This window comes from Durio zibethinus, chromosome 18 (assembly GCF_047325235.1).
Source record: "Durio zibethinus cultivar Kanyao isolate XHJ-2024 chromosome 18, ASM4732523v1, whole genome shotgun sequence".
Classification (NCBI taxonomy): Eukaryota; Viridiplantae; Streptophyta; class Magnoliopsida; order Malvales; family Malvaceae; genus Durio; species Durio zibethinus.
The window spans coordinates 20,104,815-20,120,325 of record NC_143179.1 but is presented as its reverse complement, the minus strand read 5'-3'; the positions used below and the strand labels follow the sequence as shown (position 1 = coordinate 20,120,325).

Here is a 15,511-nt window from a genome sequence, read left to right as displayed (position 1 = left end):
TTTTGATCTTTTGACGGGTTTAGTTTGTTACAATTGGTGCCAATGGAACTTAACAAAGAGGGGACAATGGCAGTTTAATTGAATTAGTAGCTTCATAGTACGGGTAGATAATATCATATGGAAAGAGCATGAGAGTTCCTTATCAGAAGCTGCTCAATGAGAAAAAGGAAATTGCTTGCATATAGAATTCCTGGCATTTCATGGGTCAGGGGTAAAACATTCAAGACAGGGAAAATGAAAAGGTGTTTGATCATTCCTAGTAACTTAACAGAATCCCCTGTTGTATTGTGTAACTTAGATTTATTCTCTACTTACCAAAAGCCTTCATCCTCTTGTTTGTTTGTGTCAAATGGGCCATAACTCTTTAGATAATAATATCAGGTTGTCTGTTTATTAGTGCATTGTTTTAACATGGTGTTTATCCATTATAGGTATGTTAAGCTCTGAACTTCTTTTTCATTTGTTGCTAGTAAATCATGTAAATAAATTTTTTGTATTTAAGCTAGGTAATAATAAAGGGAAAATGCTAAGATGAAGTGTCTTATGTGAAATTTGTAAAATTTTTAATTAAAAATAATTAAATTAAAATAAAAATAAAAAATTAAAATCGATAAATTGAAAATTTTTGTTATATAGATTAAATATATAAAATTAAAAAAAAATTTCAATAAATTTTAATATATATTTGTAAATAAACATTTTTAATAAAAATATTGACAAACGTTTTACTAATAAATAAATATCGATCAAATTTACATTATAAAATTATTTTAAATTATTATTTTTATATATTATTGATATTTACATTGAACTCTACCAATCTACTAATTTAGATTTTTTGTTAAAATTTTTATTAAATTATTTTTAAAATGAAATTTCACTTAAAAATTTTTATATAAGTTTTACCCATAACAAAGAGCCAAAAAAATGGCAATACTGTGGCAACTTTAATATTAGTTTTTTTTTTTTTTTTCAAAAGTTGCAGTGTAAAGAAAAAAAAAAGATATTATAATTTTTTAAAATTCAATTTTTATTTATTGAATATTTCTGAGTAATAAATGAAATGATAAAATTACGAAACAATCCAACAGGATTATGATCAAAATCAAGAATTCCAAATTCCAATATCTTAGAATTAAATGACAGATTATATCAAATATTTCAGATTACAAGATCTTAGAAATACCATAAAATCAGCCCTTGTTTGATGCATTAATTCTCATTTATTAGGTGTGATATCTCTATTTCGTCCTCTCTTTATTGCATGCATATGCCTATCCTATTAATTAGCTGTAAAACGTATAATCTTTGGATCGAAATCTCTCCCAATCTCTCCATAGAGTAAAAATTTGCTTTTCCGTAGCAATAATTACGGGTCTATTTTTAGTCTGTTTTAAACAAGGATGTTCATCCGGTAAATTCAATTAATTTTAAATTAAATTATTTTAAATTAAATTAATCAAATTATTTTATTTTATTTTTTTAATTCAATTAAATTTATTAATTTTAAAAATTAATTAATTGAATTGAATTTGATTAATTAAATATTATTTTTTCAATTGATTGAATAATAAATAAATTTAAGTTAAATTATATTTTAAACTCTTAATTTTTTATATTTTAAATAAATTAAAAAAAATTATCTAAAAAAAATTCAAATATCAAAGTATTATATTAAAAATTTTGACAACTTATAAAATAAAATGATATATTTTATGTACTTTTTATTTTATATTTAAATTTTGTTATATTTCAATTAAAATTTCAATTAATTTGATTTAAAAATCAAATTAATTAAAAATTAAAATTTTTTAAAATTATTTTTGTTAATTGATCAAAATTAATTTAATGATAAATCGATTAATTGAATTAAATTAAATTAATTTAATTAAAATTAAATTAAATTGATTCGATCGATTAATTTAATTAAAATCAAACCGTGAACACCCTACTTTCCGAGGAACAGTTCTCCAAGGGAAAAATCTGATCTGCCCCATAGCCACAGTTCGTCTGAAACAGGCAATGGTTAACTGTTCTTACCATTTTCTCATTCCTTTATCAAGCAGTCTTCTAATAATTATCTGTTTTATCTTCGGCTTTTATACTTGTAGTTTGATCAAGATACACAACATCCTCCAGGGGTTTACGATGTTTCAGCCTTATGCTCAAGGCAAAATAGCCTCTCGCAACGAATAGTTTCCACCGACTGAATCAAAGTCTGAGGCAAACACAGGCAATGCTGTGAAACATGCAATTGCTGATAGTCATCGAAGAAGGCCCATCAGCCAACAGTATGACATGTTCCGCACTATCCTACCAAACTCGATAAAAGCAAGCGATAAAGAGAATGACATGAAATTTTGACTCGGGCAAATTGCCGGAGAAATCCTGAAATCAACAATTTTTCTTTCTTTTCCTGTTTCCCTCAGAAAGAAGTCTATTTTCCATTGAGACACTTCTTGGCTGGCATCAACATATTGGGTTATAGCTCAGCACTTATAAACTAAAACTAGTGATGAAGTCTATAAAAAGGGGTTCCCATGATATTATTATTGCTGTCAAACAGAAAACTGTGTACAATAAGTTAATCAAGACATATCCAAGAGCAAACTTTTATTCTAGGCAGGAAAGAATTAGTTGTTTCTTAGGCTACCTTTGACTTATTTCACAAGTTATTTTCCCAAACGAACAAATATGTAATTTTGATCTGCTCTTAAGCAGGGAAAAGGAGATTTATAGCACATACCAATTCTACATCTGTTGCACCAGAGCTGGGAAAATTGTTGACAAACTCTATCTTTATGGTAAAGAGCAGAGTCAGTTTCAATGCTTATAGAGCACAAGTTCTCTGCTACAATTATCTTTGATAGCCTTTTCTAGTTTCTCAACCCGATCAAAATCAACTTTGAAGGAAACAATGGTGATCCCATCTTTGCCATTATCATAATCCTCTTCGATGTCCTCAACTTGAAAAGATTGCAACTGCAGCCAAGAAGAACAAGATGAACCATACAGTCAAACATTCAATACACCATGTGATACATTTTGAAGGTCCCGTTGTTGGGCAAATAAAACCATGTAAATAAATAAGCGAACGGAAGCAATGCAACGTTCAAAGAATTTCACTAATGCAACTTACATACACCAATTTCTAGTAGTTATTATATTAATGTACCTAAATCCAAAGATATATGCAAAATCTATTATCCTATCTCTTAATGAAAGAAACCTACTTTCCTTTAATATTAACACACTTATCCCAGCAAAAGATTAATTTGAGAAAGTCACAATATTACTCACACAATTTCAGATAAACAGCTACCACTTAGAAATGAACACGAAAAGACTTGATTTATTACAAAAAGAAGCCATTATTAGAGGAAACAAGCAAAGAGATATCTCAGGATGGTATACAATCATAAGCATTCCAATGGCGATAATCAAATGAAAAACTAAATTAAGCAAAATATTTTTTTGGTATAAAGGAGACGGCAATTTGAGGATAGGAAAAGGGGTTATTGGTAATGATATTTGATCCCAGATCTGTTAAATGCTATCTCAAAATGACTGTATGAATTAATTAAATTATGTTCCGGGTTCAAATTAAGTAAAATTTTAGCATAATAATAAAAGAAAGAAAACTTTTTGTACATTCTATTTGTAAACTTTACGGTCATGTTTAGTGCATAGGATGATGAATAGGATATGATAATAATCATTTTATATTATGTTTGATTTGTATTTAAAGAAAATGATAGTATTACAAGAAGCATTAATTACTCTTTTAGTATAGAATGATTCTATCCTCTCAAAGTTGAGATGATTATTTTTAATCTATAGAATTAAACTTATGTATCTTATTATATTTTTAAAAATTATATCAATAATTTAAATTATATAAATTTTAAAAAAATAATTTTAACCAATAAATAAATTATTCTATCATAATCCTTATACATATCAAATACTAAAATGACATTATTTAATTTAATTTTATTCATAATATCATTTTATCTTATCTTATTATAATTTTATATACCAAAAACATCCTATATGTATACAACTAACAGACTCTGAAGACCAACCATAAAGCATCAATGTACATAAAAAGGAGGCATAATTCCAATCGAAAACAATGCTCACTTGATGGTATAAAGCTCCCAAAAGATCGAAAGGAACCTCCACACCAATCGGAACCTACCAAAAGTACCAATCAAATATTAGTACTTCAAAATATTGAAATCATAAAAATCTAAAATTTAAATTTTCCTGTGTAATACTACAAAATTATTTCCGTTCTTACTTTAGATTTTACATGACAAATCGGAGCATTTCTCAAGCAATCCGATGCCACTCCACTATAAGCCCTAAAACGTCCCCCCGATCCCAATGGAATTCCTCCAAAATACCTGAAATTCATAAAAATAGAATAAAATCCTTTTTTGGCCTTTTTCATTTTAATTATGGCTAAAAATCGAAAGTACTTCAATTTACAATTTACCTAATAACGACCACCATGACTCTGTCTAAACCTGAAGAAAAGATTGCAGATTGAATCGGCCTGCCCGCCGTTCCATAAGGTTCGCCGTCATCATTTGACTGGTAATGATCGCCAACCTATAATCCTTTTGACACGTAAATTCATGTGTCGAATAATATATAATATTATATTACAAAACATATAAAACCTTGATAAAATATGTCACGTAAATATTTATTGGAATAATTTTTATTTTTGACATATAAAAAATTATTTAAAAAATTTGTTTACGTCGATATTTACTTAAATGACTTTTAAATTGTTATCAACAAAATTTAATTTAAATATATTATCCTTTTAAATCTTAAATGAATTTTCAAATAATCTAGAAATATTTTTTTAAATTTAAAAACCTATATTTTATCATTTAAAATGGATTTTCTAATAATCTAAATAAATATATTTTTAAATCTAAAAATGCTGAATGTAGTGATATGTCTTTTTAAATTTAAAATATAAATGTGTAAAATCAAGAGAATATCTTTCTAAAATGAAAAATATATCTCAAGTAGGGTAATATTTATTATATATTATTCAAATTCAATCATCAAAAGTTCCAATAAATTAACAAACAAAAAAATTCGTTAAATAACATTTCCACCAATTTAGATTTTGGGCTATGAAATGGATAAAATTACCCATCTAAATTCAATACTGAATTCAAATGAATAATTAGTAAAATTCGAATAGATTAAATGGTAATAAAAATTTAAAATTTAATAAATTCATTTTATTTTATTCAAATTTTATCTATTTAGAGATTTTTTTAAATTTAAATTTCTCAAAAAAAATATATATTTACCTTCATAAATTTCTTTATGATCCTTTAGTTTTATTTTTTTTGAAATTCAAAAACATAAATATCACTTATTATGTTGTGTTTAAATTCAAAAAATATTTACCAATTTAACAGTTATCTAGATATCTTAATTATCATTCAAAATCTATAAATGTTTTGAGGTGCATAGTTTTTTTTTTTTTTTTTTTAAATTCAATGTGCAATTTTTCATGATTTTGTTCTTATACAAAAATAATACAATTCTTTTTTTTCTTTTGACACACATTTATTAACTTTTTCTTTTCTTTTCTTTTTTTTCAAAAATTATTTAAAGATCACAAATGAAAGTATGTAAATACTACTCTTATGATTTAATTCATTATTCAACTATGTGTATTTATTTCTTTTTTAAAAAATAGCACTCTTATATTTTTTTAATATTTTGATTACAATCATAATAGTGAAGGTATGTCAAACTTTTTTATGATTCAATTCAATTTTAGGTAATTAAAATGCATTTTTGGTTTTTTATTTTCATTTTTATAATATTTTATATCTTGGTATCTACTTCTTTTCTTTTTTAGAAACTATGTACTTATAAATTTTAAAATTGAATTTGCGTAGAATACAACAACAAATATTAAAATATAATTTTGAGCTGTGCTACATAGAAATGGATCGTAAAGATTATTCCAATTATGATTCTTTTATTCCAAACATTAATTTAACAAGTTAGAAATTTTTTTTTTAATTTAAAAATCTTAATATAATTTTTTTTCATAAATTTCTTAGAATTCTTTATTATTTATTTTTTTAATTTACGAATAAAAATATCACATATTATGTGATCATTCTTAAATTTAAAATATATGCGACAATATTTCAAAAAAGCAAAAAGGACAGTGACTTATATCGTATCGATACTTTATTTTATGTTATATTTTAAATATATTTTCAATATAAATTAAATATATTAATTTATATATTAAGACATATTTAAATAAATAAAACTAATTCGCGCGCGTTATAAAGCTAGTTGAATCAGATAATAGTAAACGAAGCATCGATTTGGATACCTTGTAAGCCCAACAATTGTGAGTGGCACGCGGATCCTTGACCTGATTGAGAAAAGAGTGAGCGGAGTGTTCATCGGATACGGGGCCGGCGATGGCAATGAATTTGCTCTTTTTTATTTCTTTCTCGAATGTTACTGTTTCTGTGATGGTGGTATAAGCGCCTTCACTGTTGGCGGTGCTAGAGCTGCTAGTGCTGTTGACCATTTGTTTTGCGGCGGCGTAGAGGGAGAAAAGTGAGGCTGTGGTTGAGCTTGTGGCAGTCCCAGTACCTAGGTGGTGCTAAACAGTTGTTGACACTGGCATTTGCTTGTTTTTGCCATTTTGGTGGCTTTAAACTTTGTCAATTCAACAAACTGCCTTTTTTGTTTCACAAAGCAACGACGACGTTTTAAACCCGTTAAACAAAGCAACCCATTTTTCATAGCTCGGGGCCTTGGGCCACACGAGGCTTAGGCTTAAACTTTCATCCTGGAGCTGCCGCTGATTTACAGACCTCTGCCGGCCAACGACCCATGGACAGGTTCCCCTACTGATTGATTACAGTGTCAGTTCTGATTTGGAGGTACGATACCATCCAGCAAGCTTCACAGTTCAGACTAAGGAGAGTAAGATGATAGTATGGTAATTTGATGGGGAAAAGAATGATGATTATACCTTTTTGAATTATAATCATAAAGTTAATAACTGAAAGCTCGATTATAAGTCAACTCAAACCTCAATAAAACGTTTGAGCTGATCCATCTACGCTTGCTCTCCTTATTGAAATACCGGATGATCTTACATCATGAGGGTTAGACCAGCCTCCTTGCTCATAGTTAGAGGCTCTACTGGTACCATTCCTACGGTGTCTTCTTGAGTCAGTGAACAAAACTGTGGAGTTCCCATCCCTTCCCAGCCACCGAGCACAGCCATCCATCTCTGCTCCCAAATCTCCATCAAGACCATGATAAGAGGAAGCGGCGTCCATATCGGATGAAATCCCATATAGGCTGTACCATTCAGGTCCCACTTCGCCAAATAAATAACCAGAGAAGTCTTCACTCCTGGAAGAGTCCTTGGTGCTTGCTGTGCTGCAAGAGCTTGCATCGGAGCTGCTAAAAATGGAAGAACTCTCACTGGAAGAATCAGCCGGAGGAATCCTCTGCATTGAATAAAATCTCCAATCTTCAGGATAAAACAACTGCTTGCTGGTGGAAGCATCAGAAGGATACTTATGTTTCCGTTGTATCATAGAGGGATCCAACCTTGAAACATTAGAGTCAGATCTCGTCTTGGACGTATTATGGCTAGAAGGAACAGCTTCCAAATTCCTTTTCTTGAACCTCACACCATGAGACTCAAGATTGTTTCTGACCAAAGCCGAGGCCCTTGGAGAGCGGCTAAAATTTTGAAGAGCTACAGTTATTTGTTCTGAAAAAAAAAAAAAAAAAACTAAAAAAAAAAGGATTTCCTCTAACCAAGCCCCAAAATCACATTACCTCGCATAGAGGAGCATGTATGCACCTTCTAGTAAGACCCTCTCCAACTCCACTGGTATTACCTACAAAATTGGCAGCACAAGTCAGATTTATGTACAAAAATACATCTCACAACTTCAGATAGGTAGATCTCCATATGTATTAAGTAAAGGTCCATACTGTGCTGTCATCAATCCTGAACCACTCTCCACGGAAACTCTTCACATAGCACACGTAATGACCCGAAAAGGCAGCATTCATAACATCCAAGTGAACAACCACAGCATAGAGATTGTACAATGCAGCCTTATCACTTTTTCCACTCATATATGGGGCTAAATCAAGGACCTCAGGAAATTGAACTGACTTATTTAACTTCCCAAAGTTACCAGACTGCAAAAGCCACAGATGGTAAAGCAAGAGTTGACATTCAAAAAATGCACATGGAAGTGCAAAAATAGAAACTTGCCATCATAGAACTACCTGGAACCGCTTTAAAACAATGGTAAGAATATTAGGCGCCTCTAATACTGTCAACTTCTTTCTTGCTTTGACATAAGACTTACACCTGATTCAAAGAAGATGGAGAATTTACCACTAGAAGCCCAAACAGTTATAATGACTCCTAGAACTTCGCTTTGAACATGCAGCAGCAATTGCATGACAATCCTAGTAAAAATCCCACTGTAGGATCAAATGTCCCACAGAAGTGAGATTCAATCACCAACATAAAATGACAGTAAAATAACCAAAGTCAGAGTTCATTGACAACAAAACTGGAAAAGCCATAAGGCCCAAAACATACATTAGAGCAGCTGGGCGCTTAAAATTACAGGCTAGAACGAAGGACATCTATCTAACAATAAGCCATAATGGCCAAGAAGCATGGTAATGCAGAACCTTAACAACATTAATGACACGGTGCATTAAAAAGCAACCAACCTACTACAATGATATTTGTTCTCTCCATCCAAAATTTCTGTAGTTGTATACTGTGCAAGTGCCTCCTCAAGACTTCCAATGTCCCCATCAATCTCAACAGTTAGATCCATCATCCTCTCATACCGCTCAGATTTACCTAGGCACTTCATGCACTTTATCTGACAACCCAATCAAGATAATTCAATAACGACATAGCAAAAATCAGGATTATTTTGTGTCCATTGAATAAGAATAAATTCAATGAATACATGGACATCAATGAAGCATCAAAATTGTGAACAACCTTAGAATGAAGGTAACCTCCAAAAGTTAGGCCGATTAGACTCGTCTCTTCTGCTAGTGGACCTGCAGCCCTTGCATCCTTGAGGCAAACAGATTGCATTGCATCAACAGCATACCTGCCATCTCACTAATGTGAAGTCTAGTTCACATTTGAGAAGGTTATACCGAAATAGAATATAATTACAGAAAAAAAAAAAGACTTTTAACATTGGTTCACCTCAAAAATTCATGGGCATCCTCTTCCTTCCCTGGACCCAGATTACTACCAATTTTTTGTATTTTGGATAATATCCGGATGGGGGACAAAGGGGACTCCCCTTCCTTTGCCTTCAAAATCAAACATTCAAACTCACAGATGAAGCACCACTCCTTTTTTCGACCTGCACAGCAACAATAAACATCATATTAAAGGAGAGGCATGAATGAGGAATGAAATCATGAAAAGTTCATGAACAGAAACTTGCATGCTTTAGAGTGGAGCCCTCTGACAAGGTATGAGGTAAGTGGCCTAGTAAAAGCCAAACACTGAAGCACAGCATTAGCATAACAACTGCAGTAATTTTCAAAGGAAAAGTACAAAATTAGCAACTCGAAAACCAATTATTCAACAGAAAACATGCCTCATCAAATCATAGTAGAGGAAGAAACAACAATTCAAACATAAGGGGGTTACAGTTTGAGGAAAAAAAAGAAAAAAAAGAACCCCATGACACATCACATCTAAGCATCAAGTGTATGATTTTACCTGTCTTGCACTTTAAAGGTGAAGAGCTATGCACAAGCTCCAGTATGCCAAATTACCACCATTAAAAAATTTCACAAAATGCAAACTACTTGAAACCATTCTCTGGTCAACAAATACTTGTTACAAGCTGAAATAAGTACCCATATAAATATCAAGATTACCTGTTCCCACAATTATTAAGGCCAAATGGGCACAGTTCCACTGCGTTATAAGAGTAAAGTTCCATGAATAGTTCGTATGGAAAGATTATCTGTCAAACCACAACCAAAAATGCTCACAAGTCGTATGACATAGCAAAACTATGAAAATCAGAACAAAAACACATGGTAATAAGGACAATACCTTGTAATTATATTTTCCACTAACCTCATTACCAAAACCAAAAAGAGAGGATTTAGACTGTTTGGAGGCTTTAAACTGTTGGACAACCTTGCGCATTGATGTTTTCAAGCCATTACTAGCAGTCTGTGGCAAGGTAGGGATAGCATTACTTTTTGCAGGCAAGCCAGACTTGGAACTGGGTACAGAATGCCCTCCAGCAACTGAAGATGCATGATCATCAGAAGCACTAAATGATGAAGTTTTGACATGTTTGCTTCCATAAAGTTGCAAATCCTCTTCCCCATCATTTATTACAGTTTTAGGCCTTGAAGAGCTCAGGGATGTTAAGTTACTTTTCTTGGATACATCAGTAACTAACATTTCTTCTGAAACTGTTTTGGTTGACTTCTTGTAGACAGTTTTTGCAGGATGGACATCATCAGACATAAGATTACCATTATGTGTCACTTTGGCATCTTCATGAGGCTTATTATCACCATCATCATCATTTTCTAGCACTGATGAAGTGTCAGAAGATGTTTTACATAAACTTTCCACCACAGAATCATTACTGTGAATTCCAGACTGTTTTATCACTTCAAAATTAGTTGGTGGGCGACATTCATCTTTGTGGCCTTGTCTCCAGTGAATTATTTGACACTTACCAGAACTACACAAGGACAAATGAAGAAGTCAATAGACTCAATGCCACAAAATGATGACAATGGCATAACAACATTCCCGAATATCCAGTACAATTAAAAAGATATTTACAAGAAAATGTACACATCTTGTATTTTAAGTTGCAAAGCAATCTAAGAGAGAGAGAGAGAAGAAAGAAAGAGAGAGAGAGAATGTAATCTTTCTTTTCAAGCCACCATGACATATGCCACCATTCACCTCTCACTTCTAAAAGAGAACGATGTGGCACTCTCAAGATGAGTTATATGTCATAAAAAAATTTAGCACAAAACAAAACAACACGACAAAGCACAGCCAAAATTTAAAAAAGAATGAGAGCATAAAAATTGACTAAGAAGAGGAAAGGGGTTCATAAAGCCAGCCCACTAATTGAATGAAAATTTAATCAAGCTAAACTGAAAATAAACACCAGGCTTTCTCTTCTACATATTTAAGATTTAAACCACTCTTATCATGGAGCTATGTGCTGATAAAGAAATCAATAAACAAATAAATATAAAAGGGCATTGAAGATCGCATTTACCAGCAAGAATGATGCTGAACAACAGAACCCAAGCAGTACGCACAGATTAAGCACAAGTATCTAGCAAAGAAAGTAGTGGCAAACAGCATTCCAATAAATAGCCCAGAAGTGGTTACTGATGAGCATATCATACATGATACAACGTGCATTTCTAAGATGAATCTACCCCTCAAACAGTTATCCCCCCATTCCGCTCCAAAGCCGCACTAAAATTTTCATCTTTATCATTCAATTCACCCTCAACAGTTGCAATTACTCTAACTATAAATTCTCAAAACTAAATCAGTAGCTCCTATTCTCTACCGACCACAAAAAAAGCCCAAAATTACATTTTTATTGGTACAAATTAGGTCAAAATTAAACAGAACTATAAAAGGCAAAATAGAAACAAACCAGTAACGAACAGATTTGCACTGAGAACAGCGCGTGGTAGTTGGGGCAAAGCAAACAGCACACTGGTACTTTGCATAATAACCGTACTCGGCTGAGGCTTGAGCCTCTACCACGGCGGATTCATGTGAGACCATTTCGAGCAACCTCGTAACCTCCTCTTTCCTCGCCGCCGCATTCCTCAACTTATGCCGGATTACCAGAAAAACAACCAGCAACGACACCAGAACGACGCAGTTGAACCCTAGAAATCCAGGAACCAGCATTTTTTTTATTTGAGATGTTATTTTATTCCACTTATATTTAGCCGGCGCCGAGGATCAGTCCTGAACAGGAAAATAAGATGATAGTTGCTTTGTTATACATAGATTTCTGGGGCGACGAAGTTGACGGTGACGGTGATGGTTGTTGGAGGGACAAAATGGGAAATTTAGTTGGTGGTTAGGGTGAAGAGACGATTTGAGCATCTGGGCGGATCTGAAAGACAGAAAGGAAATTTGACCGTTTGCAATTATTAATTTTTACGGAGGTTTCTTCTTTTGTCTTGTCGTGTTAAAGACAAAACCTTTTTCCATCGTTTCACAACGGATTTTTCTGTCTTCGGGTTTTAGCTTCTTTCAGCTTAGTAAATTAGAAATTGTTTTAAAGTTGTAGTTAGAAGTGTAAATGATACATTAGTATTCGTAAGTTATTCAGGTTTGATTTAAGAAAAATTAAAATTCAGTTCGATTATTATCGAATCGAGCTCGAGCTCAAGTAGCTCGATTTATCGATCGAGTCGGATTCGAGTATTCTTATATCTGACTCGAGTAGCTCGCGAACCTAATCGAGCTTTTATATTTAAATATATTTTTATTATTTTAATTAATAAAATATTTCGAATTTGAGTTTGAGTTCGAATTCGAATATGAATAATCGAACTCTTATCGAATATACGAATTGAACTTATTTTTATATATTAATCGAGTTTAATCGAGCGAACTCGAGTAGCTCGAATTCAATCACGAATCGAACTCGAGCTTAAAAAATAAAATTCGATCGAGCTTGAACCGAATATCGAACCCCGAGTTATGAGTCGAGCTCGAACTCGAGCTTTTCACTACTCGAATCGGCTCGGCTCGTTTATACCTTTAGTTGTAGTAATAAAATTTTGCATTTTTCAAAAGCTTTTTTCCCTTTTTTTTTTTTTTTTTTTAATTCTTTGAATAATATGCAAAAGACAAAATGGTTATATTTTAACTACTAATTTATTGCTTTTGTAAAATAAAAAAAATTAAAAATGTGTTTAATGAATAAAACTTTATTTTCATCAACATCAAAATGCATGATTTTTTTTTTATGTCAGACCATTATATTTGAATAGGTATTATACTTTGATTATCTGCTTAATTTTAATAATATAATTTTTACTTTTAGTGATAATTTTATTTAAATTATAATTCCTTATATAACTCTTATAATCACATCAACTTAAATATTTGAGTTATTTGATAGATATATTAATAAATTGAATATTTGATTGAAAATTTTTAAATATAAATATCACATTAAATATTTTTTATATTAATTATATAGGACAATAGCCCTTGCTTTAAAAAGGTAATTTTTAATAATAATAATTTAGAAAATTGCTGGTCACAAAAATATGTCAAAGTGGGTGTAGCACAAATAAAAAGAAGTATAGGTGGCAAAGTAACAAAGAACACCACAACAAAAATTTCTACTAGCATTTGAACAAAACATTGGGTATGGATGGTGGCCAAAATTTGTATATTAACCAAAAAAAAAAAAAAAAAGCTTAAGAAGATGAGGCAAGTGTTTATGATTATGGCCTTACCAATATTTAAGTTAATAATTTAGAATTAAATTGAAAATATTGTGCACCTAAAATTGATAGCAAAAAATAATTCAATAAATTAGGTACTTTATTAAAAAAATTCATTTCATAATGAAAAAAAATGCATATTTAGGAAAGAGGGTTTATTTTTGTTAGTATAAAATATACTTTTAGTCAATAAGAAGTCTAAAGTAGTTTGATTAATTTTTACATCTTTATTATTCAAAAAATGAATGTAATTGAATCCAATGTTTTAATTTCTGAAAATTATATTTATCAAGTTTAGATAACTGGCAGAACCAAAATATATTTTATGGGTGTCTATTTATAATATATAAAAAATTTATAAACAAAAATTTGAAATAATATTTTGCTATAATATTATAATTATCCATAACCAATTCTCGTATTTTAAAAAAAAATAAATAATTGCATAATTATTAATACTATCAAATATATTTTTATCAATAAATGTAACTAATCAATTATTCAATAAAGAATAAAAAATTTTGAGGTATCCAAAGAAAATTTTAAAGGTCGGATTTTCTTATTTTTCAACTTTATAAATGTTCATGAATATCTTAATTTATAACTTATATCTATCATTGAATTTGGATACATATAATATCTTTTAAAATTTTTAGATTACATTACTTTTATATATATAAAAAAATTATTTGAATTGAATTTTTGTTGAAGCCTGAGCCAGGTGAAGTAGAGCACTGCATTTACTAGCAAACCAATCCAAGAAAAAGCAATGAAGATTCATTTCAATTTCCATTCTGACATTAACTCTTCATAAGAGTCCCTATTATTCCTGTGGCAAAAAGTAGAGATCTAAAATGAGTAGGGCCAGTCCCAGTTCCAATCACAATCCCAATCCCAATCCCAGACTTTGTATTGTTTTTATTGATTGAAGTATATTAACTAGTTTTACCTTTGAGCACTATGAAGTGCACAGAACACTACGTAGTAATTTTGGTCCCACAACATTTAAAACCTGTGTACAAACTTTAATATTAGAGGATGCAGTTCATGAGATAAAAGAAAAAGTTGACGCATTGGACAAATGGAATGATAGTGGGTTGGCTGCAGAGTGGAGACAGATTCCTTTGTCTCGTGCGCACTTTCAAGCAAGATGGTGCAAAGGAAATTTAAAGGAAGAAACTTGATCAGTCAAACAAAGCAGAATTATGATTGGCTTGTAGTACCCAGTAATTGATCATTCAAACAAAGCAGAACAATGACTGGTTTGTAGCAGAGTTGATCGTGGACCACTCGGCCTGTCTAGCCCCACATGGCCTCCCATTACAGGTCAACAAGGACAACGTTTTTCTTTTTCCACTTCCAAGTCTAAGTCCGCCTCACCGATGTGATTTTGTGTTTCGATTGCTTAAAAGGTGTTGGATCCCTTCGAATAGGCTCCAAAATCCCGTTTTACTAATCAACATGTACCGGTGTTCAGTTCGATATTTAAAGATAAGAGTGTGGTGTTTCCGCCTCGATTTTCCATTATCTAGTAGTAGTAAAGGATAAAAGACTCAGAGAACTAAAATCTAATAAAACTGTTTATGTCGAGCTCTAAACTAAAGAGTATAATTCTAAAATCATGACAGAGAGAAAAAGAGTTATTAAGGATAAAGGTAAAAAAGGTTATTTACGTTTGTATTTCGACATTTAAGTCAAAAGTCGGTATAAGAGATCGAAAGGAAAGTAAAATAGAGAGAAAGTAGAAAAAAGCAAGATCCTTAGATAGTACTTAAATGGTCCTATTTATAGATGAAAAATAAGGGATCTATGAGGTAATTGATGATGTGACCAAGTTGATGTGGCACTATATATATTAGGTAGAGCCCAAAAATTGAAAATGTCTTTAGCTATTTGCTAACAATATGTAATAAGAGAAAAAATAATTTTG

The 15,511-nt window shown here is 31.2% G+C and overlaps 2 protein-coding genes across 2 annotated transcripts; both read right to left on the bottom strand.

Moving 5' to 3' along the window:
• Window positions 1-2,516: 2,516 nt before the first annotated feature.
• Window positions 2,517-6,966, bottom strand: LOC111299883 (uncharacterized). The gene is made up of 5 exons (XM_022895390.2): window positions 6,395-6,966; window positions 4,502-4,617; window positions 4,304-4,409; window positions 4,144-4,197; window positions 2,517-2,982 (listed from the first exon to the last, which is right to left on the bottom strand). Exons 1-5 carry the CDS (start codon window positions 6,596-6,598, stop codon window positions 2,824-2,826), a joined length of 639 nt encoding a protein of 212 aa, XP_022751125.2. The 5' UTR covers window positions 6,599-6,966; the 3' UTR covers window positions 2,517-2,823.
• A 53-nt stretch (window positions 6,967-7,019) lies between these two features.
• Window positions 7,020-12,242, bottom strand: UBP17 (ubiquitin-specific protease 17). The gene is given in 12 exon segments (XM_022895386.2): window positions 7,020-7,126; window positions 7,128-7,773; window positions 7,873-7,934; window positions 8,032-8,244; window positions 8,335-8,419; window positions 8,794-8,951; window positions 9,077-9,191; window positions 9,293-9,455; window positions 9,540-9,625; window positions 9,982-10,070; window positions 10,163-10,811; window positions 11,760-12,242. Coding segments are annotated over 12 exon segments (2,553 nt in total). The 5' UTR covers window positions 12,023-12,242; the 3' UTR covers window positions 7,020-7,102.
• Between the last annotated feature and the right edge of the window lie 3,269 nt (window positions 12,243-15,511).

Bases quoted from the DNA above. Each gene is read 5' to 3' on its own strand.
- LOC111299883 (XM_022895390.2), bottom strand. From the start codon at position 6,598: ATGGTCAACAGCACTAGCAGCTCTAGCACCGCCAACAGTGAAGGCGCT. The intron at 4,618-6,394 runs GTATCCAAATCG...AAAGGATTATAG, and splicing joins ACAATTGTTGGGCTTACAAG to GTTGGCGATCATTACCAGTC. The intron at 2,983-4,143 runs GTGAGCATTGTT...TCTTGGCTGCAG, and splicing joins TGGGAGCTTTATACCATCAA to TTGCAATCTTTTCAAGTTGA.